Genomic DNA, 26,265 nt, shown 5'->3' on the forward strand with positions numbered 1-26,265 from the left:
AAAAAGGTTGTTCCTTATTTTGTTTTTGTTTATTTCAAGAGTTTCAAATGGTTTCGAATGGGCATTGAAAACCAAAAATCAACCGTGAGTACTAAAACCTACCGCGCGCTCTGACGTATCCTCCGTGCTGCGATGTTTTTATCACGTGTTGGGCCACCACAGTCGGCGACAATCGCGTCGCGGTATGCTCCCTCCTATATTTTCTTTCCTCCATGCCTAATTTTCACGCGCCATGCTGAGCGGCACTGGCCACGCATCTCAGCATTCCTCGTGCGGAGCGGGCAGAATGACGCAATGGTGGGGGCGTGCGAAAGTGCGTCCGCCGCCGTGGCTCTCCCCGGTGGGTGCGCTCGGCCGCGGTGGGTGCACGAGGTTCAGCCGCGATCACCAACTCACCCTCGCGCGCGTTCACTCGCACATGCAGCATACTGCGCACGGTGAAGATTTTATCGCCCTTGGACTTGATACGAAACCTTACGGCAATAGCAACGGCGACGGAAGAAATGAGCCTGGAGTGTCCATTAATTGCTATCGCAATAAATTCGTTGTTTTTGTTATATATAGTGTGGATATTCGCGACTGCAGCGACTTACGTTATAAGCAGTCTACACTGTAGTTTGATGCCATTGAATAAGTGAAAAATATAGTGAAACCAAGAAGTACATATAGCAAGTGCTGCACATATTGCATAAAATACCAGATGTAATGCACTTCCTACAAGAAACCACAAGGTGCTCTTGCTAAAAAATATAGTTATACAATTCGTTAAATTGGATAATTCGCTATATCCGTGTTCACTGTATTGAGGTTTGACAGTAACATTAATAATCTAATGAAAAACAAAAACCTCCAAAAAGTAACCGAATGGGGCGTGGCCACATCAAAGTAAGCTAAATAGAGAAGCCTCATTATTTCCTTGTTCACAGCTGGGTTTCTGGACTCTGCTCACATCGACCATTTAGTCCAGCATGGCTCATGGTATGCAACAATCGGGCTCGGCACAACGGGCAACATTTTCAGATGAGTGCACTTGCAATGGCTCTTGCCACAAGCTAGCAGGGACTCACCTACGTGGGCATGTTTCAAGGCACCCACATCGTTGGTCCCATCGCCACACATGAGGGTAAAGAATCCGAGGCTCTTGAGTGCTGTTATCACTTGCTCCTGAAATGCCGAGAGAGTGCAGCATGCAAGGCCTATCACCGCTGTACTTGCCTTTCTCAAGTCCATGTGTTAAAGGGACACAACAGTCTCTAGTTAAAGTAACATCGGCAACCAAGCTTCTCTAACCACCAGAGAGTGCAATGCTGATATGCAGCATGTAACATCACAAACCACTACAGCAGCCGATAAAAGAAATTTGGTAACGCTGCTTAGTTTTTACGAACGTGTCACTTAAAAGGTAGGCAGGAGACACTGAAGCTGAAGACAGCACAGAGGAAGCTTTTGTGCATGCTAGGCACCTAGTAAAGTTGTCGACCGATTTTTCAGACCCAGACAGGACTGCAAAAACGTCAGAATAATCAGGCAGTCCAATAAAATGAATTTCAACGGTAACATTGTTTAATTTTTGTAATGCCAACACAGTGCAAAATTCATTCACAGACTTTTGCTCAGTGTTGCACTTGATTAAAAACCATATCTACATAAAATTTTGTGATGGTCGAGGCCATATCTGCATTTCGCATTCGCTCTATGTGCAGCTACCGCACATGCAACATGGGCTCCGCAATGCTGCCAGTTTAAGCCGTGGGCTGCGCAAAGTAAGCTTTATTACTCACTACCATATAACAAAGCCAGAGAAAACACAGGGCAAATGTTTATTTGAAATAAAGAAATAGTAAGGGAAATGAAAGCGGATAAAAAGGCTTCACAGCCATGCACGTGCTCGCAGACCTACGCCCGATGCGGGTATCGCAGACACAGCGCACGAATGCCACACCACGTTGGATGAGGCCGCCTGTGTCGGTACAAGGTTCGTCCAGGTTGACAGGACCGATCGAAACAATGACCTGATGTGAACAGAGGAAATGGTAACAAAAGCAGTGCGTAATTCAGAAAGTGCGAAAGCATGTGCAAACATTGGGCAAATTAGCCATCGAAAGGGATGCACAACGTGTTGGATACGAAGAAGTGACCTTAACACCGCTTCAACTGCCATCATCTAATCCAATGTTCTTAGACATACTTAGTTTCACAGCTCCCTACGCACACCCACTGGACGGTATGGCTGCAGTGGCTGTCACTGGAACTACCGGTGCTACAGTCGCGTCTTGCATCACGCACCGTCTGGTTGCGCTGGCTTGTTTGCATCAGCTGGCCCGTACCATTTGTTTGCTGGTAAATGTAGTTTAGATAGCCACTCACAGCTTTATGATACACCAGCTATGGTTAAGTAGCAAGGATTTCAGTGTGTCTGTAAATCTATCAGTGCTGTAGCTGCGAATCTCTTCACGCACCGCGCATCGCCTACTTATGCGATTTGATTGCTGCGGTAGGTCGCTTTCCCCAACTGGCCAGTACCGTTTGCTCTTTGTTGACTGTATTTTAGCTGCCCAGATAGAATTTTATAACAAGGACTTCCCTGTATCTGGGTTTCCCACAGCACCATCCTCGAAAGACATGTCTAGGTATAGGTTCCCCCCTTAGGGTGAAACTATGGAACAAGGGAACAGTCGTGCACTATGATTCTGCTTTCCAACCAACTCAATTTCAAAAAGTAAAAGTGTCACAGTGCCCTGTTGAGTGTCTTTTCAGGCTGCTTATTCTTAACACGAGTAATAAAGACGACAAGTGCTTGTGCAGAAGCAGCGCTATAAGGAACGCGTCGTGTGCAGCGGATGCTCTATCTCATGGGTTCTCAAAGTGGGTTCCGCGGAACCTACGGGTTCCACAGGCCCCTGCTCGGGGTTCCGCGAGCCACTGATAAATTTTCCCTGGTCCCGCTCCCGACAAGTGTCTAAAACGGCGAACACGAGGTGCGCTTGATCCAAAGAACCTCCATTACCCATGCCCGAGTGTCAAAAAGCAAAAAGCACATCACAGTGCGTAACAGCAACGCGCGAACTGTGCAATAAATACGCAAGCAGCTTGTAGCCACCCAACCTCTGAGAACGGGCAGCGCGCCTAAGCTTTCACACTTGAATCTCGGAGGCCGTAACTTACCACCATGCGCCTTTCTCCTATTTGTAGATAAGGTAGGTGCCGATACCGTGCGCACTGACCTATACGTTGGAGGAAAATTTTTTTTAAAATGCGGAGCACCGCAAATGCGCGCCGCAGAAGAGCAAGAACGGCGTAGCGTCCAACCGAAACGAAGCGGCGCAGTCCGCATCGCCGTGGTCCTCAGCGGCAATCGTACGCGGCACGTGACTGACAGCAACGCCGAAGCGCTTCGTGTCTAATTGTGCCTTTAAAGCCTTTATTCTTGCGTTTATCGCCGCGCGTAACACCGCGTTGGCGGCTAGCCGCGTGCCTCCGTAAGTGCGTAGTCGCTATCTCTGATCGCGTCGATAACCACCGCAGTTTCGTCCGCAGCGGTTGCGGCAAATAGTAGTTTCGTTTTCACTCGATATGCGCGTCGGCTGTGTGCCTTCACAACTGCGTAGTCGCCTCCCATGGCAGCGTCGATAGCGACCGCAGTTTCGTCCGCACTTCTTGCAGCGAAAGGTAGTTTCGTCTTGACTTGGTGCGTGCGTCAGCCGCCTGCCTTCTGAACCGCAAGATCGCAGTCCATGATCGCGTCGATAGTGGCCGCGGTTTCGTCGACAGCGGTTGCGGCAAGCAGTAGTTTCGCTTTTACTCAGTGCAAAGCTGTCAAAGATAAAAAGCACCGGCTACATCGCGATGGATTTGTTGCGATGAATTTGTTGGCGAGCAGCTGAGTGGCGAAAAAATAATCGGGATGTGCGCCCGTTGGTGCAAAGCGCGTCTCAGATGAAAACGCGCGCCGCGAAGGATGTCGCGAGGCCTTCGCCGCTGCTAGCGCTAATCAGTCATGAGATGAAGAGAATTTCAGCTTCCGCACTGGTCTTGTGCTAAATAGAAACAAGATTTGACGATTCATTGAGTAAATAAAAGCGTGTTGACGTAGTGCAGCATTTGTTTGTTTTCTTGATACCCTCGATAATTCGGTTAAATCGAGGGGGGGGGGGGGTTCCTTGGCACTTTATGGAGCTTAGCAGGGTTCCCTGGGATGAACGTACCTGAGAACCTCTGCTCTATCTTGTCAGGTGCACTAACAGGACTCCGCTGGTAAACCCCTCAATCCTTTGGTGACAAATCAATCTCTTGCCATGTGGAGACTGTACTTTATGAGCATTTCACGGCATTTCTTTTAAGCCTCCGACAAACAGATTTTTGTGCGTTTAAAAACGTCAAATGTGTTAAAGAAGTTTTGGATGACCTCATCTCGGTGAAAGAGTTGTGTGGAAGTGGAGAATGATGCGCATATTCAATGCCACCGGCATTTTTCTTCTTCATTTTGAGCATGCAATTTCTGGTATCACTGGAGGCTTAATTGCTTGACTCAAGTTGCCTCCGTCATTGCCTCTGTAGACAGATAACGTACACACACTTTGGTAAACAACTGCACCCCACTGCTTCTGGTGCACGTAATCTTATATAACACAGGGTGTCCCAGCTAACTTTAGTCAAGGTTTTCAATGAAAAAAAAAAAAAATTTAAAACAAACAACAAGATACAATTACAGTGGAATCTCGATGACACAATCACGGCTAATACGAATTTCCGGATGATACAAATTTTTCTGTGGTCCCGGCCAAGCCCCATTACTTTGCAACGTGATAGAGAACGGTTGTTACGAATAGATTTTCGAGCCGCGTTGGTTGATACGAATAAATGCCGCCCCACCGACGGCCGCAAAAGAGAACAGCGCGCAGGCACGCGCTTTGTCCCTTTCTATTTTGGTGCGGGGGCGCGGATGCGACGCCGGACAGCGCGGAGGCCGCGATTGGGTGCGAAGAGTTTGAAGCGGTGGCGCTTTTGTTGCGTGGGGAAGCATGGCCGGTGCAGCGAGCGAAGGTTCGTGCGGTGTATCGCTTCAACGGAAACTGAGCGGCATAAGCACAGCGCATACAAAGGTCACAGCCGTGTGGAGATCGCTTGCAAGATACGGTGCGCGCGACAGCACCGACAGCCGGCACAGGCGCAGAGTACAAGAACGCATTGGCAGAGTAGAAGCCCCTCCCCTCCCTCCTCCCGCCTTCACTCACACATACGGCACGCGGCGACATTTTTATCGCCCTTGGACTCGTGCTCCACGTCTCATGCTCCTCCTCCGCATCGCCCTCGTTGATCTCTTATCCCATCGGTGGGCGCACCTCGTTGAGAAGTGTGCCGCTACCGCCCTTGTCGGCGAGATTTTCCCGTGGAAGCCGTATTATAACCGGTATTTCGTCTCACGCGGCTGTACTGTAAGCAGTATGCATATACATGGAGTTCTATGGGAGGCTAAATGGGAGTCGGAAAAGGCCGCGTTGTAGCCAGTTCTGCACTATAAACGGTTACGTTATAAGTGGTCTATACTGTAAATGCTTTTTATGTGCGTGTGCCTGAGTGAGTTCACGTCTGACTCTTTAAATTAGCTAGTTTTATTTGCGTTTTGATGATACGAATTTCGGCTAATACGAATATTTTTCGTGACCCCGTGAGATTCGTATCATCGAGATTCCACTGTATAAAATCTACGATGTTTGGTCGTCAGTGGTTTGATGCCTAAACACTGTAGGTCTCAAGATTGTATCGTGCAACGTGTTTTTTAAATATCTTTTTTGCGTTGAAGAGCTTGGCTAACGTTAGCCAGGACACCCTGTATATATACCGCCATTTTAAATTAGCCTTCTTTTCTCCCCCACGCTTATTTTCAAGTTGTCTGCTTCTCCACGGATGATCTCAACGCTTGTGATGGTAGTAGAGCTGCTAGAAAAAGCCATTGGTGGATAACATGATGCAGCAATTAACTGCCATACTCTCAAAGGACAACAGCTCTTATAACTCAAAGACACTCGCATACCAGTTTGTCTCATGTGAAATGCTCCATGTGTTGCTTCTGTGTGGTGTAGCATCCTCAATAAATTCACATTTCCAGGGTAAAGCAGGTAAACTTACGGTGCTAAGCTTGCTGAATGCAAAGTTACTAATGCATATTTTTTAGCTTAATTCTTCCCAACACAACTGCATATTTGAACCTGATCAAGGGCATTCGCTACAATTAAGCTTCCGCCTCAGTGCTTGCTCACACTCGAGCTCATTCTTTTGGTGAACGTTGCCGTTGCATCCCATTACTTGCCCTTGAGATGTGCCCTTGAAATAAAGACCGAAAAAAGTTGCAGAACCAGCATCCATTTCTCACGAATAATCAATACTTCTTTGTTATACACAATAAAAGGGTAGTAATACTTGAAAATATAATAGTACTCGAAATGACGTTTACACACTTTGGACGTCGTTTTTTTTTTTCGGCATAGCATGTGGTCCCATTTTTAAAGCTGTCCGATGTCGTGGCGCCACGAAAAAATCGTGAGCGCCATCATCATCATGCACCTGGCCACTGGTGCAGCCGAGTGCAAAGCAGGACCGCATAGGAAACTTGTGGCTGTTACACGACATGCAGACACGGTTCTGCACGAAGCTTTTCCCTATAAAAACCTGTCACGCATTTTGCAACACCAACATGACAGTAGCGGCAGACGAGACAGCACAACCGAGATGAAACCAGAACTGGAAGCAGAAGTGAAACCAGAAGTGCCCCAAGTGAAGAAAGACGCAATCCCAGCGCCACTAGTTCGCGTGACCACCACTTTGGCCATCTTGCAAGTGGATCTGTGAAGCTGAACTATGTCTCAGAATGTTGATCTAAAGTGCATGCACGATCTAAGAACCGATCACTGATGAGCCACGCGTATGAACTGATCAGCGGCAAGCATTCCGCGACAACTTGCGGCCCACTACCACAGCAACCTGAGGCGAATTTTCATCCCGGCAACACTGCCTAGGCCATTAGACCCAATTGGCACTGCTTTGTTGGGCGTCGGCGACTCAAGTTACGGTTTGGTGCCAAACTGCCGCAGATCTTTTTGCAACACTGTGCAACACCTGGAAAGCCTACAAACCACCTTGCAAATTAAATCGAATGTATGGGGTGGCAACGAAGTTGCTCATGGCCACTACCTTCGTGCCACACCTTACGATGGCCTCTCGTTCCTGACGCCATTCATAGAGATTCGTAACTTAGAGCAACCTGTCACAAGACTAGCGCTGGATTTACACAACAAATGCAAAAGTGTCACGTGACTAGTGCAGTGACCGCTCGGCTGCATACGTGCGCACAGACGGCGGATGGATGAGGAAGGAGAGGGGGGGGGAGGTGACTCGCACGAATTAGATGTGGCCTTTCCGATTTCAGAACCTGACAGATGGCAAAAATGATGCTGAACCTGACAATGAAAAGGCACCGCTGGCACCAACTGTGCCCAACCCGCACATGACCAATGATGGCTATGCACGGAGCGCTGACTGAGTCACGTGATGTGTGATGTGCGGTCTAAGCTTACGTCTGTCGTGCAAATTGCCCCTATGATAATCCACCTGCCATAAAGATGGAAAAGCCCCTCTATATTTTTGAGAAAAACTGGAAAGTAAAACTTTCTATGCAATAGAAGATTGCCATAAAACACAGGTCCACTACTAAACTCAGAACCTTATTTGGTATGAATGAATTACGGGGTTATATGTGCCAAAACCATGATTTGATTATGAGGCACGCCGTAGTGGGGGACTCCAAATTAATTTTGACCACCAGGGCATCTTTAACATACCCCCAATGCACGGGACACAGGCATAATTGCATTTTACCCCGATCTAAATGCGGCCGCCGCGACCGAGATTTGATGCCGCAACCTCGTGCTTAGCAGCGCAACAGCATAGCTGCAACCTTATTTGGTCTTCAGTACAACATAACGTCACTTATTCTTTAGCTTTGGAGGGAAACTAACACTTGATTCTATTCGACATTCGATTGATAAAAAATATTTTCCAGACCTTCATATACTAGAACTGAGCTGAATCAGTGCTGGCAGACTAATTTGGAGTTCCATTTATTACAGCTAGCCTGTGGCAGATAGCCCAATTCTAGTTAATGAGCTGGTCTACTCGAAGAGGCGGACATTACTTGCACAAAAAATTGAAATGCATAATCGACTAATCAAGAAAAATTCGCTAATTAAGTTTTTAACTAATTACCTGATGGCCCATATTGCAATTTACAAATTGTAGCCGTGGAGTTCGCAAGGCGAATCCACTTATAATTAATTCGCAGGATGACACCAGTTTCAAGATATTAATTCCCGAACTTTGCGGAGAAATGCATTGGCGTTATAGTTAATTTTGTGCTTCAATGCAAAAAGCGACGTTTTGTTAAGAACCTAACTGGAACGCCAATGCATTTCTCCACAAAGTTCGGGAATTAATATCTCGAAACTGGTGTCATCCCGAGAATTCGTTCCACGTGGATCCGCCTTGCGAACTCCACGGCTACAATTTGTAAATTGCAATATGGGCCATCAGGTAATTAGTTAAAAACTTAATTAGTGAATTATGTTAATTATTCCATTATGCATTTCAATTTCTTGTGCAAGTAACGTCCACCTCTTCGAGTAGACCAGCTCATGAACTAGAATTGTGCTATCTGCCACAGGCAACCTTTAAGAATTTTTGAAAGTGTTCGCTGAAACACCCTGTATAATAAGTAGACTGTAGTGTATGTATATCTTGATTTCTATGTACGCAAGTTACTGATAGCTTGCTGCATTCTAGTTATGTAATGCTTGGAACTCACGAGCATGTGCAGTGCCAAGTTCTTTTTTTTTTCGCCCAAGATTGGCAAGCACTAAACTTTGTGATAAATTTTCTGATATTTGGCTTTTGTTGTCTTGATCAGATTTTAAATCTACTATTCGGCACCTGCACACCCCTCTTTTAAGGCTTCAAATAATTACTCCATGCATTAAAAATGTTAAATGTGTTAAAGAAGTTCTGGATGACCTCATCTCGGTGAGGTCATCCGAGATGAGGTCATCTAACTAAACTAAAAAATAAGCTGGCAGGCCAGCATGATGTGTCTGACCATCAGCATTGTTACTGGTACATGCCACACGACAGGGAACACTCTGAACATGAACGTTTGAAAGGGTTGGATGCACGCCTGCCACACCTGGGACATGGCAAGTGAAATCACCCCACGTGAAACAGGCGCACAACACATCGATCTGGCTCGCACTCGCAGCAGTTGCTGGTCGATCACTTGCCAACGCCGCTTTACACACACGCAGACTGTTGATGCAGCTCACGACGAATACGTGTGCAAACATATCGAGGGTGACAGCGCCCCAGCAGGCTAGCCGGCAAGGCTCAACCAACACCACTCGGCATGCATACCGAGTGTGTGCGCAGCAAGTCGGAAAATTTTAGCCGCACACCGAGCGGTGTCCAAAATTTCAGTCACCATTAAATGTCAGTTATAGGGAGCAGGCGGCAGTGCAACGGGGAAGTCTGCATAAATCAAGCCGGTTCGAAAAATCGGTCCGCAACTGTAGAGGAAGGTAGGCAATGAACGCAGAAGAACATCTGACATGGCTAAGTTACATTTTTCAGTATTTTTAGTTAAAATTTGGTTAAAAAGCAATATTAACAAGTAGTCTATTTCATTTCTAGTACTTTGAGAACTACTCAATTGCCTTTCATGGATACCATGTCCCTGCATTATTGCAACCATGCCACAATATGCTACAGCCACTGCAGATAACAAAAAGCATGAAAGTGCACCTCCTACACCGAAACGTAAAATAGCACAACTGTGAAAAAAAAGAAAGAAAGTCAAGATTACTTTAATTCAACATTCTGAGGGACGCCGCAGTGGAGGGGGATTAATGCTGGTGACACGCATCTGCACCATCGTTCCAACGCATGGCACACGACTGTTTTTTGGATTTCATCCCCATTGAAAAGAATGCTAAGTTGATACATGTTTAACATGTGCATACATGTAACACATGTATTCACATGTACAAGGGATACATGTGTACACATGCAAAAAAAAGAACAGCAGCACACAAGTCACAACAGTTTGTTGCAATGCAGACAAAGAGCATACCTTTTGTTTTGGCGCGACACGGGCAAACACTCGGACATGGGGCAGCATCCTCCTCAGGAAGCTATTGGCTGTAGCTGTCAGGTAGGCCAAGCCCTGGAGTGTTAAAATCGGCGCTTTTCAAAAGAAGGCTCACTACCCTGCCATACAAGGAGTTGTGCACTCCCAAAGCTAAACCTTGACAGGAAAAATCTTGCATCACATTTTGCAAGACACAATGCATCATGTTTTACCACAGCAGTCCCAATACAATAAGGTGTGCACTTTCTGCAGGAACTCCTTGTTGAGCTAGTTGGTTCGTACTGCAGAACAAAGATGAACAAATTTCGAGACTAGGTAAGAACGAGTGATGCATCCTTGGCCCTCATCAATGGCTCTTCCAGATGGCATGCAACAAAGCAGGGCTGGTTATTGATCTGCTCAATCATTTTACTGCATAATGACCGCAACTAAGACGTATGCACGCATTTTCACAAAGAAATTTTTTTCACTCTAAAGAATCATAGAGAAGGTATTGCTTGCATGTGCTGCCACTGCAACCAAATATGATAGCAGATACCTCCAACTTGATGACATCCTAGATAGTTTTCATATAAAAACTACATTACAACAAAACTGTTTACAATAATGTCAGTTATTTATAGGAAAATGCCAAACTTGTGCAACAGACATGCTTCTGCCAACTACGTGCATTTATCTGCTGACATAAACAAATCAGAGCTTTAAAACTTACCTGGTATATTCTAAATTAGGGTATAAGTTGGCTCCTTCAAATTTTAATTGTACATATATTGTACCAGTAATCAGCTATGAGACTCCAATCTTGAAGAAAATGTTGAACATTAAAAACTTTGGAAGCCAATAAAAAAAAAAATTATTTTTTAATTTTCTTATCTCTTCCAAGTATTCGGCTTTATCTGAAGGACATCCTTTTCTTGCTTGTGCTGCCGTGCCCACGGTGCTTAGGTGTCATATGTAGCGTCAAGCTGCTCTGACGGAAATTACTGCTCCTGGGTGGAGACATCGAAATGAATCCAGGATGAATCCTACCTTAGACCAAATCGCAAGCTCATTAAAGGAAATCGCCACAGATATTAAACTCATCAAGGAAAAGCAGCTTGCTGATATAGATAAAAAACTAGATGCTTCAACAAGACTCGAAGAAAAGGTTAGCTTGTGTCAAGAGGAAATTGTTAACATGAAGCGTGCATATGAACGCTTAGAAAGGAAAGTCAACGACCTAGAAAATCGGAGTAGGCGATCGAATTTGATTCTTTATGGCCTGCCAGAAATTGACGGAGAGACGAGTGAAATTCTTGAACAGACAGTGAACAAAACTGTTGTTCAGGAAACTCTCTGCTTAAATCCGGTTGCTATCGAAAGCGTGCATCGTCTAGGAAGAGCAGAACAGAACAAGAATAGGCCAGTAATTTTCAAGCTGCTAGATTTCAGGCAGAAATCAGCCATACTTTAAAGGGTTACAAACTGAAAAAGACCAACTTCTTAATCGGACATTTTTCACCCAGAATCAGAGACATTAGAAGGAAGCTGTGGAATAGCGCCAAAGAAAACCACGAGAAGAATGAGAAGCTATCGTTAGCCTTTTATAAACTGTTCATTAATAATCAAGCCTTCATTTGGGGCAAAGAAAAGAATGACTGAAGAAAAGAATGAAAAGAAAGTCCTCCAAAAAAAGGATGAGGCACCACTGAGGCTGCGAGCTCCCCAAACTCATCAACACGTAAAATCCAAGCCCTAACCATATTAAACGTTAACGTGAGAAGCGTACTAAACAAAATAGAAGCTCTGGAAAGTCTTCTACTCGAACATGATCCTGATATAGTAGAGGTTACGGAAAGATGGCTTTCTCCCGAAATATTTGATCAAGTTGCTCCTCCTAATTATGTCATCATTCACAAAGAATAAACTACCCGTGGTGGTGGCATTGCTTTACTCATCAAAAAATGCCTTTCATACGAATGCCTTCCCGTTGTGACAGACGCTGAGGCCATTTCCTGCCAGCTTCTTTGTGATGACACCCCCATAGGCTCCGTACAGTCGAGTTTGCGGCTGCTCTGGCGCCATCTGGCGCAGCGACGCAATAGTGTTGGGAAGTGGGCGCCGCAGCTCGGCCGGCTCGATGAGTATTCTTTCCCGCGCGCTACATTTCGTCTCGGCCACGGTTGAAGCCGTTTTGCTTTGTTCACCTGCCTCCTTATTTTTTTTTTATACGTCTTGCGACGGTGCAATGGCATGCGCTTCATCGGCAAGCGTCGGAGGTGAAAAAAAAAAAAAAAAAAAAAAGGCAAGTGGAACCGGCGATACTGCTGCGTAAAGGGCTGTCACAACCACGAAGGCCAGCCCGGGATAAAGTTGTACAGGTTTCCTGGCAAGTCTTATGAGATCGAACGGCGAAAGAAATGGATCGCAGCTGTGAGGAGAGTAAAGTAAGTCAGCTTCTTTGATATTTGTGAGAAGGTTTTGTTCTGTAAAGCGTGCTACACATGCGCGTTTCACAGCTCGTTGTGCGACGCCAGCGGCCATGGCCAGCTGCTGAACATTTAAAAGAAATTTGTCACGACTTTGCTGATTTGATGACTGCTTGCCGTTGTCTTAGCATTCGGTATGATCAGCATAGCACTGGCATGTGCGATGAGTAATATTTTATGCCAAGGAAGCCTATTTTGTGCTAGCGAGCACTAATTCGACGATCCTCGTTTCGGCCGCTGGCGCTTGAGAGGCGCGGTTTCACATGGTGCGATTTTTCTTGTGATATACATTTGCGATGTATCATTGTAAAAGCAAAGTGCGTATGCAAGGAAAGGAATTCGCAAGCGAAATCGTATCTTGTGAAAGGGGCCTAATGAGCCTCGATCATTGTACATGATGAAAAACGAACATTCGCGTCATGTAAATTAAGATCGCCTAGTTAATAAATCTCGTTTATCAGCGCAGCAGGTGGCTCCGACTGGGTCCCAAACGAGTCAACGAGGATAGCATGGTCACTGCCACACGATCCAACAATCCGAATCGTTTAGCTCACTCGACATGACTGTGCTGACGACAGCCTACGAGTGAGCGTGTATCTGCACGCGGTCCAGATCGAGCTGTATGACAATCTAAAGTAACAGTGTGACAGGGGCATTAAATGATGAGCCGCGGCGCACAACGCGCCGGAGCGAAATGAGGCATGCATTGCCAACAGTGAGGCGTCGATTAAAAATCGGTCAACTACAACGTTTTCAGGGTGCCAGTTTAGTGACTTCAATTTTAGTATAACAGTAAGCTTTACTCACGTGAAGGATGACGTCGTATACTTGCTTTCCCTGTTGCGAACGGCACTTCGCGTGAACGTCCACGCCGTCCACTTCTTTCACACAAGCAACATGCGAAGCAGCGTAGAGCTTGTCTCCGCTGGTTAACGCTGCTCCGTGAAAGTAATCGTCTATTCCTTTCATAGGCCTGAACCCCGCAAAAACTATTTGTGACATCACAGAGGGCCACGCTTGTACTTTCACGTACACACACGCACAAAAAAAGAAGGCGGATCGCGGATATACGTGCGGCTTTCGGAGGCGTGTATACGTAGTTCCGAAATCTCGCTGTCTTCCCCCCTTCCCAGTTTCGCGCCGCCCGCCACATGCGACGCTGAGCATCGCGCCACCGCTGCTGCGCAGCCGCGCCGCCTGTTCACTGTACGGAGCCTATATTTGTTGGATGCATTTACCGAAGCACGTCCCCCGGTCACGAGTGCGTCACCACAATTAAGGACTTTATGAAACATACGCAGCTCTTGCTAATGGGAGGCTTTAACATTCCAGACATTGATTGGACTACACCACACATCGGTTGCCACAGAAGCACTGATAGACCTAGAGTTGAACTTTAACCTTCGTGAAATCGTATCATCTCCAACGCGCACAGAACACAACTAAATACATACTTGACTTGATACTTATTAGTCAGCACTTTCCAATAGAACAGGTTCGAACTGATGTAGTTGAGAACATATCTGGACCATAGCCTACCTATCTGGTTGCTGCTGTTCGACTTTAGCATTGCAGGTCATAAGCGTGGATCAACTGTAATCGATTTTAAAAGGGCAGACGATAACAGTGCTCACCCACCTCGCAAAGTTTTTTAAAATTTATTTGGCAGCTAGCTACCGACGCAGCTAGTGATGCTAATTTACTCTGGCTCAGATTCAACTCTACTATTATTTACTGCATTACAGTCGAGCCCAACTATATCGAACCCGTTTATATCAAATTATCCCGTATATCGAACAATTTCTAAGCACGGTAAATTTACATTGAGAATATATAGCAAAAGTTACTGTTACATCGAACGAAAATAGCAACGACAACCGATATATCAAACTCCATGTGCCTCAAAAGTGCCCCAGCAAGTTGGCTTTCCTTCGCGGTGGCGGGGAAAACTGCCGGCGCCACCCTAGAAAAAGTGGATGATAAGTGGTTCTTGAGGAAAGGGAAAGGTTGACGCTATCTTCTGCAGCCCTTGAGGGAGCACGGCTCAGCGCCAACGGGGAGGGGTAAGTGGGAGCGAAAGAAGGGATAGAGTGGAGTCACAGAAAAAGTGGTTTAGACCCGGCTGTGCACAGACGAACACCCCCCTGCAAAAAATGATCCTGGCCTGCTTGCAGCGCTTACAGCCAATCAGAGGCCGTCGTGCTTTCTCCGAGGCGCGGAGGCGGTACAAGTGAGCACCATTTTTTCTTTCTTTATGCTTGTGTGCCTGCTGCTGCATCTTTTCCTCGAGTCCTCATTCAGCGTGGTCCGTGCTGGTGGTGTTGCCTGTTGGCGGTCTGTGAACTTTCTTGGCGCGCTGTCGTCATGGCTTGTGCAAAGAGGCAGAATTTGCCGTTCGCCGCGAAACTCGAAATCATAAATCGACACGAGCGCGGTGAGAAGTCCGACGTCGCTGCCGCGTACAAGATTCCAAGGAGCGATTCTAAGGAGTGAAAGTGATTAGTGCACTTGCGTTGGTGCAGCGCTATTGCGTGAATATACAAGATTGCGGCCTCAGCTGCTCCGACTCGTTGGACAACGTGGAGGCGTGCGTGCTGTCGCAGGCAGCGAAGTCGTTGAAACAAGAAAATCCAGGACTATTTTGTTCCAAAGTAGGGCACACAAGTAAGCCACCATATTAATAAATTACTTTTCTTATTGGTATGTGCCTTTGCGTCATCAAATGCTATAGCGGGCCTATATCGAATTATGCCATATATCGAACTAATAAACGTTTTTTGGCGAGTTCGATATACCCGGGTTCGACTGTACTAACTTCATACCAACGAAACTTAGGAAATCAGCAGTGAACCATCCTCCGATAACACGTGAAGTGATTCAAGCAAAGCAAAGAACAAAAAGGTTGCGCAGGGTTGTGAAAAACATTAACTGTGAGCCTTACATTCAACACAAACCACAGAGCAGAGTTCGGACAAAAAAACAAAAAATGTCAAACTTTAGCGTCACCCTTCCTAGTTGTATTAAAAGCAACCCTAACAGGTTCGGAGTCACCTTAGACGGCGTCGCACACAGGTCCCAAGGAGAGAACAGAAAAAGCCTAATGCATACAACAATTTTTTTCGCTCAGTGTTCACCACAGATAACGGTATCATTCCTCCCATTTTATCCCTTGGTCCATCAAGCATCACAGACGCAGGAATACTCAACTTACTGCTTTACTTCAATCTAAAAAAATCTAATGGCCCAGACGATATTCTAAACGAGTTCCTTAGAAAATATGCAAAATGGTGTAGCAAGTATCTTGGGCTAATTTTTCGCAAATAACTTGACTACCTGACGTCTGGAAAATCTGGAGAAAAGTCTTCAGTACCAAATTACCGTCCGATATATCTTACCAGCACTTCGTGTAAGTTGTTAGAACACATTATCCTAAAACACATAACCGTTTTTCTTGAGAAACGAAATTTCTGTCCCTCAGCATGAATTTTGTAACGGTTTGTCCACTATTACCCAGCTAACTGAGGTAGTTTATGACCACACACACATCAATAACCGCGGCCAAATGGACATGACTTTACTTGATTTATCAAAGGCCTCTGATTGCGTTTGCCACAGTAAATTAAACGCAAAACTACAAAGTGTAATCAGAGAGGGACTAGTTTTTTCATGGATAAAAGATTTTTTTTAACAAAGCGCTCACAGTTGGTGCTTTTCGAAGGTGTTAAATCAGAAACAGTCCCTGCAACTTCTGGAGTTTCTCAAGGTTCCGTCCTGAACCTTCCATTAGTGTGAAAAAATCAGTAACCATTGCAGTAACACATAAACAGAACCTGTCTCAATTGAATTCCACTGTTAATGGTAAACCACTAGCAAATGTTGAACTTAAATATTTAGGCATTACGTTGACATCTGACCTCAGATGGGACACACACGTTGCCAAGGTTACAGCAGCTGCACTATGCAAGCTGTTCTATGTAAAAAGATGTTTAAGAATGGCACCCACATCCTCAAAGCATACACTATGTTCGTAAGACCAGTGTTAGAATATGCTAACACGGTTCCCTCATTTGCCAACTAATATAACAAAATTGGAGTCAGTAAAGCTACAAGATTTGTGTATAACAAGTATAAATGCACGGGCTGTCCCACTAACCTTCTGGCTTCTTCTGGAATTGAGACACCATCCACTAGGGCAAAGCAGGCTCAAGTTTTTGTACCAACTGCTGCATGACAGCTATAAGATAGATGTGTCTAAGCATGTCGTATTTTCACAGTCGCCCCCGATTCGTCATAAGCATATATACGCATTAACAGAATATTCTTTCAACAATGACTCGTTTGGGCAATAATTTTTACCACTTACGATACGTGAATAGAATCTGTTCAATCCATGTGTCACGCACGCAGAAACATTGTCCGCTTTCACTGCAAAGTTAGAAAATACACCTAACCTGTAGTACCATCGTCACTGCCGCACACACTCTCTCATTTGAATACTAGTTCTGTTTCCTTACATTTCTGCACGTATACAATATATTTCCTTATCCTAATATTTGCTGGTGCTAAGCTGTGAAATCTGTACCGGTTTTCTTGGTGAAGGAGATTGCTTATGCTACTGCACATAACTCCGTCCTTGTACAATAAAACTTGTTTGCTTCTTTATTCCATTCCTACTTTCGTAACAAACTACAATACTGTGCCTGGTTGTGCTTCGCTTTTTATTTTTTAGTATTATTTTGTGGTGGCTGAACATTGCGCATGATCGATACGGCATTGTTTCTCTTTACTTGTTAACTGGTTGCAATCCTTCCTCGGTGATTGTGCTTCATTTCGTGTGCACAGAATGCATGTTTTCGAAATGTTAATTTGAATTTGTGTGCAATCTTCGCTTTAAATGCTCTGTATAGAATCTCTTACTTTCTTTTCTTTTTTCTCTTGTAAGCACAATGCCCTTGATTGTACCCTGTTAAACTTTATTATAATATTGATATTTTTGCATGAAAAACTGTTTAGAGCACATTTATTGCTTTAATCCTACCCTGGCAGATATGTTTTTTTGTACATTAATTAATTATTTAATTAATTAATTTATTTATTCATTTATTTATTTACCCTCAGGGCCGAAGCATTAGAGGGGAGTGGGTAGAGAACAAACATAGTGCACAATAATATGACAAAGCATGGTAACACCTAATTATACAATGTTAGCTAAGACAGATTTAAATCGGGTGTTATCATTAATGGAAACAATGTCGGAAGGAAGGCGATTCCATGGATGTGTACAGCGTAGATGTTTTCAAATGTCGATTTTTTTTTCTTTAGAACATGATTATCCTTTTGTAATGCCCACCTGCTATGCTCTCAATTGAGAGTAGCAGTATTCAAAACAAAAAAAAAATAGTTGCCGTCTTCGAGCAATGCGTTTACGAAGTCATTCTTCGTTTGGATTTTTTGTTGACGCATTCGGCCCTCATCAATTGTGCTACCGGCGTACTTCCAACTCGAGTTTCCTCATCTTTCCAGTATTCCAGGTGCAGCGCCGCTTCGCTAATGCTCAGTTGATTGTGTGGTTGCAACCACAAGCTGCCCCACGTGTCGTCTGGCCGGCATCAATCAGACGAAATTTCGCCGTTCCGCACACTCTCGTGACCGTCACCGACAACAAAGCACACCTCCCTATCCTCAACTTCAGCTTCTGGACTCAATTTCTCCAGCAAGGCCCTTCGGTGGAAAGAACGTGTGCACTTGATGCATGCGACATATCTGACCTACACGCTGACAATCAATCAACCTTCGCTGCATCTAGCACCCCTAGTTTGCTCCGCAATGAGTTAAAGCAGCTAGTTATTGTGACTCTACTTCAAAGCTTGTAGGCATACATAACTACCTTCTACTTCTTTTTCGATTCTCTGTCAAATACAAGATAGTTACTAAGTTTAGTTAAACAAGGTACAGCACTATGAAAACGCAGTCGCAGGATCGCCGTGTGGCTTCAGACATGTTTATTTTTCTTTTCCGATAACAGTAAAAATGAGGCACTTTAACACAATGGTGCTACTGCATTATTACATGCATGAGAATAGTGCCAATAATTTTAAATTATTTTAAGAGCTATCCTTGTTACGTTTTCTTTATTTGTGAAATTAATGGCCACTAGCTTCCTTCAAGCTAACACCACCATGCTAACGAGCACATTATATTAGCCACCAGCAACTCAGCTTTATGACGTCCTATGCCTAGCGACTGAAATTATATACAGTTAAACCTGCTTATAACAAACCTCCATATAACAAATTCTTGGATATAACAAAGTTTTCCTATTCCCCGCCGTTACTCCATAGAAGCACATGTATTTTAGACCCCTACGTAACAAAGTGGCAGCGGGAGACCCCCTCGAAATAACGAATTTTCCCCACCGACAACCTAGAGATTTTGCGCCAAATTTTGTCATTTTTGGCGAGCAGCAACCGGAAGCACCTTCTCCGCCGCGACGGAATGCCAAGTGGCGGCGGCGTGCTTGGCGCGCTCGAATTCACGGCAACTGCGAGGCGAGAGCGAGCGTGCGCGAGGCGGGCCTGCATCCCTCGACCCGGCGATCTTGCCGCCGCGGGCGTGACCTTTCCCCCTCCCTTCATTCAAACCTGATCCCGCCGCTTGCTGCAGCTGGCCTAGTCCGCCAAGCTGGCACTCCCCTTTTCCAGTTGATTTTGGCGAAGGAAAAAAAGGCGAAAGAGTGTCACCTAGTGTCACCTGACACTAGGTGACACTATACGACGCTACAACGCAGTGGCGCACCGACGGGGGGTGATTCGGGGGTTGTAACCCCCCCCTGAGGCCGACTTAACCCCCCCCCTTTTGTTCAACCCCTTTTCTTTCCTTACGCATTTGAGTACTGCAACTAAGATGTAAGACGCGCAATCGTCTGCACACTCGCAAAAAGCGCATTTTTGACAATTTCCCGTGAAGAAATCGAAATTAGTGCTGTTTAGATGGTATTGGCAAACTGTCAACCCCCCCCTGGCAGAGATCCTGGGTGCGCTACTGCTACAACGCCATCGTGTCGCCTGCTCTTCGTTTCCGACACCTGGCACTTGTGCAAAACGACACGTGTCCACGCATCCAGTACCTGGTGTGACATTCCAAGGATGAGTGCTTCGACGAAAATGGAAAACGGGTGCGCATTACAATCGAGAGCGCGTTAAAATCAAGTAAATACGGTAAGCGTTTCTTTTTCGAATTTTCGTGCCGAACCTGCATACAACGAAATCCTCTTTATAACGAAGTTTTTCGGGAATTTGTCAATTTCGTTATATCCAGGTTTAACTGTATATGATCCTCTTGTAACACTCTATTTGCACTTTCCTTTTGCAGCAGATAATCAAAGTATGAAAGCACGAACATTTACTTACGAAGCAAAATTATTTCTGCGTAGTGGGATATCCACATAATAGAAGGGTACCTCAGGAACAGCTAAGGATAGCTGCGTAGCCACTAAGTGATAGTCACGCAATTATACGCCCCCTAAGTGATAGTCATGCAATTATACGCTCAAGATCAATTGTATCCTGCGACATCATATGAGCACTTAAAATATCCTTTCTTACTGCTGAGTGATTAGCGCCACCTCACTCGTGTTTCGTGGTATCACAGATTGTGGAATGATCTACACATCACTTTTAGGAATCTTTTAAGGGCTGTGTTCAGGTATCGCAGCGACCCCTTCATTTGCTTAATATGACACAAAGTGTTGGCGTCGGTCATTACTCATTCATTACCGATCATCACACCCTTCGCTGGCTGTCTTCTCTCAAGGACCTGAGTGGTGTGCCGCCTTGGTCGTTGAGATCTCCAGCTCCAAGAGTATTCATTTGCTGTAATATACAGGTCTGGTCGATTGCACCAGGATGCAGACTGTCTCTCTCGCATCACCCGGTGAACAGAGCTGGCTCTCCTGACCACAATGCTGACGCTTGTGCACTGGCTATCTCTGAGTTAGTCAATAACGGCACCACCACGATTTATTGCAATTAATCATCAACCGTCTCCGCTCTGGCCATCCCGACCTTTCTCTCCACCGCTTTGTTCTACACGGCGACATTCTGTTGCGCCACAACCTTCAGCCAGATGGACCTAAATTTTTGCTATTTCTCCCCAGCACTCGCGTACTACCGTTCTACAGCATCTTCATGACACACCGACACAGGCATCTCGGAATCTCCCACACCTATGACCACGTGCGTCGGCGGTTCTTTAGGGCTGGCCATTGTGCGCCGCTACAATGCTGCCTGCGACCCCTGTCAGTGCCGCAAGCGTCCTTCTCTTGCACCTACTGGCCAGCTTCAACCGGTAGACATCCACCAGAGCCATTCTATTGTGTCCCCCTTGATCTGCTGGGACCTTTGACTACATCCGTTGTGGGGAGCACACGCTGCCACCTTCTCCCGCGGGTGCTCGCCCGTCGCTTGCGCACAGGAGCACATGCAGCGGTAGCCGGGCGGACATCTCGTGCGCGCTGCGGGAGCCGGGCGGACACGGGAGAAATGCACTTTGCCCTCTCCCGGTTCTCGCTCACCTCTCGCGACGCGCGCGCCCGCGCAGGAAGAGGGAAAATATCCGGCGGGCGAGGAGGACACTCCCCTCGCGGAAAGGTAAAAAAGGTATAAAACAGCGCGACCGAGAGACCCCCGGGGCTCTCTGACCTCGCTTGACCTACCTGCCCATACGGATTTACCCGCTGAAACCTGTGAGTGACCTCGTTTGAGTGACTACCACACGCGACGAGGCAAGCCTATTTTATTACTTGTTATACAGAGCGGACTTCCCTCTGCAAGTGTGTTTTATTGCCCACATCAATAAACGTTGTTGAGTTGACTCGCTTGTTGCATTATTCGCCCGAACCCTACGTAGCTGCGATTACACGCGCTACAGGTTGGGGAGGACCCCCACATTTGGGGCTACCAACGTGGTTCGAATTCGGCAACACGGCGAGTCTTTTTCTGTTTTTTGGAGCTGGGACTACTGAAGTTACAGCAAACAATGGTGACGCGCTTCTCTGACTTTCCAGATTTGTTCATGTTGTCGGATGTCGCGGCAGATAATCAGAGGCCTAGTGCTAACACGGCGGCAGCTTCCAAACAAACTGGTAGCTTTGATTTTGAGTGTTTCACGCGGAACAGTCGGGATCGCGGAAATGCCACGTTGGCAGGGTTTAGGCCTGAAAGTAGGCCTAACACGCCGAACACCTCGCCGCTTCGTTCCGCGGACTCAGGGGCACATATGCCTCTAAATAGTTCGACGCAAGCTGCGGATGCGTCCGAACCTTCGGGCGGTAGTATTCCGTCGAGCGAAATAATGCTGCAGAATGCGCTGCAAGTCATGCAGAGCTTAGCCGGCGCCCTGCAGAACACAATGCAGACCCCGCCGCAGAGCGAGCGACCACGAATTAAGGTAGACATGCCTACCTATAGTGGGTACCACGATCGCACTAGTGCAAACGAGTACCTCGACCGTCTGCAGTATTATCAGCAAGCAGCAGAGCTTTCAGACGCCGCACTTCTCGCGCACGTGGTCCCTGCTTCACTGACTGAACAGGCGGCTCGTTGGTTCCGACTGGCCGGACACAGAGCCCGCACGGTAGAAGAGTTCCGCGCGAACTTCCGCGAGGAATTTCTTCCGGCCAACTACGAGTGGCGTTTGAGGAGAGAGTTGGAGTTGCGTACCCAGCATCCAGACGAGTCCCTGCTGGAGTATGTTCGAGCGATGGACGAACTTTATCGTCTCGCGAGCCCTCTCGCCACCGACGCCGAGAAAGTCGAGCGCGTCACACGGCAAGCGCACCCGACTATCACGGCCTACTTCAGGGGATGTAGGTTCAAAGACCTAGATAAGCTCGCCGCCGAAGCAAAGCCATCGCCACGGTCCTCAGCGGCAATCGTACGCGATACGTGACTGACAGCAACACCGGAATGCTTTGTGCTTATTTGTGCCCTCAAAGCCCTTATTGTTGCGTTAAACGCCACGCATAACACCGCGTTGGTGGCCAGCCTTCTATAAGTGCTTCTATAAGTGCGTAGTCGCCATCTGTGATCGCATCGATAGCCACCACAGTTTTGTCTGCAGCGGTTGCAGCAAACAGTAGTTTCGTTTTGACTCGGTGCGCGCGTCGGCTGCGTGCCTTCATAACCAAGGTTACTAGATTATCTAGTAACGGTGTTCATAACTGCGTAGTCGCCGTCCATAATCGCATCGATAACGGCCGCGGTTTCGTCAGCAGCGGTTGCGGCAAGCAGTAGTTGCACTTTGACTCAGTGCAAAAATGTCAAAGATTAAGAGCACCGGCTACATTGCGATGGACGGACGATTTGTTGGCGACCAGCTCCCTAGCGAAAAAATAACCAGATGTGCTCACACTAGTGAAAAGCATGTCTGCAGATGAAGACGCGCGCTGGGGCCGTGCTGCGAACAATGTTGCGAGACTATCGCCACTGCTAGCCCCCCCCCCCCCCCCCCCCCTTAATCAGTCATGAGATGACAATTTCAGCTTTCTCACTGCTTTTGTGCAAAATATAAACAAGATTTGCTGATGCATTCAATAAATAAAAGCGTGTTGACGTAATAAGCATTCATTTATGGTTTTCTTGATGCTCTGGATAATTCGACATTAGTTTAATTAGGACATTTGAATTCGGTTAATTCGAGGGGGGGGGGAGGGGTCCTTGGTGCTTCATGGAGCTCAGCAAGGTTCCCCGGAACGAACATGCTTGAGAACCCCTGCCATGGAGTATTCGTACCTGTTCTGCTCGTGACCGCGTGCACAGATACGGCGAGGATCTTGTTGAGTCGACTGGCAATGGTGAACTGCTTTCGTTACTGCAAGCAACGCACACTCCGCGTCTCCGCGAGATTTTACTGCATATACAACACGCCGCACTGCAACCAGCAACAGCGAAAATATTCTTCGGCGCCCACCACCAAACATGCCAACGTCTCGTCTGGGCACTCCAGTTTGGATCTTGTCTGCGCTACTCATGGAGGAAGGAAAATTTTCTTCCTCAATTTTCCTTCCTCCATGGTGCTACTGGTACTGTAATGGCGTGTCAAGCTGCAAGTTGCCAACGCAGCCTTTATTTCCGGCTAAAACTAGCGTAACCGAGAAATTTCGCAGCCGGTCGGGCGTTTTGGCACAGCGTGGCGCAATTTCAACGTATATCGCGGTTTTGGCGCAGCTCGGCACAAAAATATGAAATTGTATCAAAATGGCGCAATTGGCGCAGCTGTTGCACCCCTGACTATGTTATGATAGCAATCTCTACATTAGCTATATACTGTAAAATAAAGAACAAGATTTCAAAGAGTATTTGCAAAAAGTTCATTAAGTATACCAACCACGGCAGCAGGCGACTGAGTCCATTCCATTCTAAAATGGTTTTGGGGAAAAAAAGTGCTTTTGAAAAGCTTAGTTCTACAACTGTATTCCCTAACCTTGAGCTCGTGATCTGTTCGTCTGGATATATAATGTGGCTGAAGAATATACTTATTGCGAGGATGATGTGTGATCAAAACAGAAAGTGAAATTAAACGTTACAAAATACTATTTGTGTAAAACCTATTGAAAACATAAAAATAGATGCGTGAATTTTATTACATGTGTTCTGCCATTTTAAGGTTCCCCGACAAATTACATTTATCTGGTTTTTTTTTTCACGAAATAAATCACAGAAAAATTTAAACCTGCAAAAAGCAAATCTGAGACTCAAGCTTTAGATAGTAACGCTACTGCAACATGCTTGCGTCATCGAGCATTCCTAGCGCATTAAAAACAGAGATATGCATCACTTCCTGTTGTCCCCATTTCTAGTGTACAACCAAATCAACTTTCAGAAAAAAAAATTAAATTATGAGGTTTTACGTGGCAAAACCCCGATCTGATTATGAGGCATGCTGTAGTGGGGGACTCCGGAATAATTTGGACCACCTGGTTTTTTTTTAATGTGCACCTAAATATAAGTACACGGGTGTTTTCGTATTTCGCCCCCATCGGAATGTGGCCGCAGTGGCCGGGATTAGATCCTGCGACCTCGTGGTCCCGCGACCTTGTGGTCAGCAGCCCAACACCATAGCCACTGAGTAACCCCGAAGGGTAAATCAACTTTCAGGTAACTTGAACCAATTATAAACGTCCTACTAAGGTTAAATTAATGAAATTCACCTGTAGTATGTTTGAATATGTAGCAACCCAAACTGCATGAAAAATTTAATCAGGGTACAAAACCTTGAAGCTGTGTGAGCACATTCATTTGAGTTGTAACTCACGACACTGCCATTGAGGACTACTTACAAATCACAAATTATTCGGGTGAACAAAAAAAGTTTTTGCTTGCCACAGAAGCTCTCATACTTCACTATTTTTGCCTTTCAACGCAGCCTGTTTAATTCCTGCAAGGAAACGGCTCCCAGCAGACATCCTGCATAATGATGACATTCTTAACACACACACACAAGGCTTTAATTCGCTCGTGGCAGTTATCAAGGCAAAGGCACTAAAAGTTGGGTCATGTGATCCAGAGCCACAACGCACCAAAGTAGGTGTTTATTTAAATAAAGATGCTAATTTTAACTTTCTCCTACACGCAAGACAAGGTTCACAGCGGTCTTTTAGGAACATGGAGTTTTTAGGAACTCGCATGCTCAAAGAGGATTTTATGCATTAAAGCAGCATTTTGTTAGGTTGAAAACAGAATGCTGTTGTCAACAAGAAGCAAATTTTTTTTTAAATCATGCACGAACATAAAGGTTAAAAAGGCTTGGCAAGCAAACGACCACAAAGCTGCAAACCAGGTTGGACTGGCTAAACTTTCGGATTGCACCGAGCTTCTGGCCATTTGCTCAAACAAAATTCTATAAGCTAAGCCAAAATTCAAGTTGAATTTTAAAGCATTTCCCAAAATGCAGGTGTTTTCAAAGGCCTTTAAATGGCATTCGTGGTTTTTGAATAACTGCTACGAACCCAGTCAGAAAAAGAAGCTTTTCATAGCGAGACTCACCTCACCAGTGATGCAGAGGTTGTATCTGACACAAAGACTGTGATCACTCAGCGACTCGTCCAGGGGAATTCGCTCAGCCTCGTCAATGCTAACCCACTCCCATCCTGCAACACAAAGAGCATTCCTTACGGTGGGAAAGCAAAAGATCACCATTGGTTGAACATGTAATGCACTGCAAAAAGAAGCTTCAGTACGACCATGGTCACCTCATTATTACACAGCCATGGGTGAGACTATGTGATCGATGCATCGACATTGTCCCTCTGAGATCATCACGTATGGGATCAACAGGCTTGGCAACCACTGACTTGCTGCTATTGGCACCACCTTATGGGAGAGTCAAGTGGGGTGTTCAGAGCCACGAGTGTGCTTGCATTTTGAAATTTCATAACATGTGTGCACTAATTATCTTACTGATAATTCTCTAAAATAGAGCAAGAGCAAATATGGTGTCTTGAAAAAAAATTGTTGCCACAATTTGGCAACAATTGGGTGGCTTGTGGCAACAAAGCCACAAGCCAGATTAGGCTGTTCTAGTTTCTATGCACTGGTGGCAATAATGTAT

At 45.9% G+C, this 26,265-nt stretch overlaps 1 protein-coding gene across 1 annotated transcript in view; it reads right to left on the reverse strand.

Annotated features, from left to right (window-relative positions):
• LOC119447187 (endoplasmic reticulum transmembrane helix translocase) overlaps positions 1-26,265 on the reverse strand; it is a 265,907-nt gene that overhangs the window by 57,690 nt on the left and 181,952 nt on the right. The window contains exons 15-17 of the mRNA XM_049663732.1: positions 25,701-25,804; positions 10,172-10,264; positions 1,068-1,164 (exon numbers count right to left, since the gene is read on the reverse strand). Coding sequence (XP_049519689.1) covers positions 1,068-1,164; positions 10,172-10,264; positions 25,701-25,804 — 294 coding nt within the window. The remainder of the gene's footprint in view (positions 1-1,067; positions 1,165-10,171; positions 10,265-25,700; positions 25,805-26,265) is intronic.

This window comes from Dermacentor silvarum, chromosome 1, assembly GCF_013339745.2.
Source record: "Dermacentor silvarum isolate Dsil-2018 chromosome 1, BIME_Dsil_1.4, whole genome shotgun sequence".
In the NCBI taxonomy this organism is placed as follows: Eukaryota; Metazoa; Arthropoda; class Arachnida; order Ixodida; family Ixodidae; genus Dermacentor; species Dermacentor silvarum.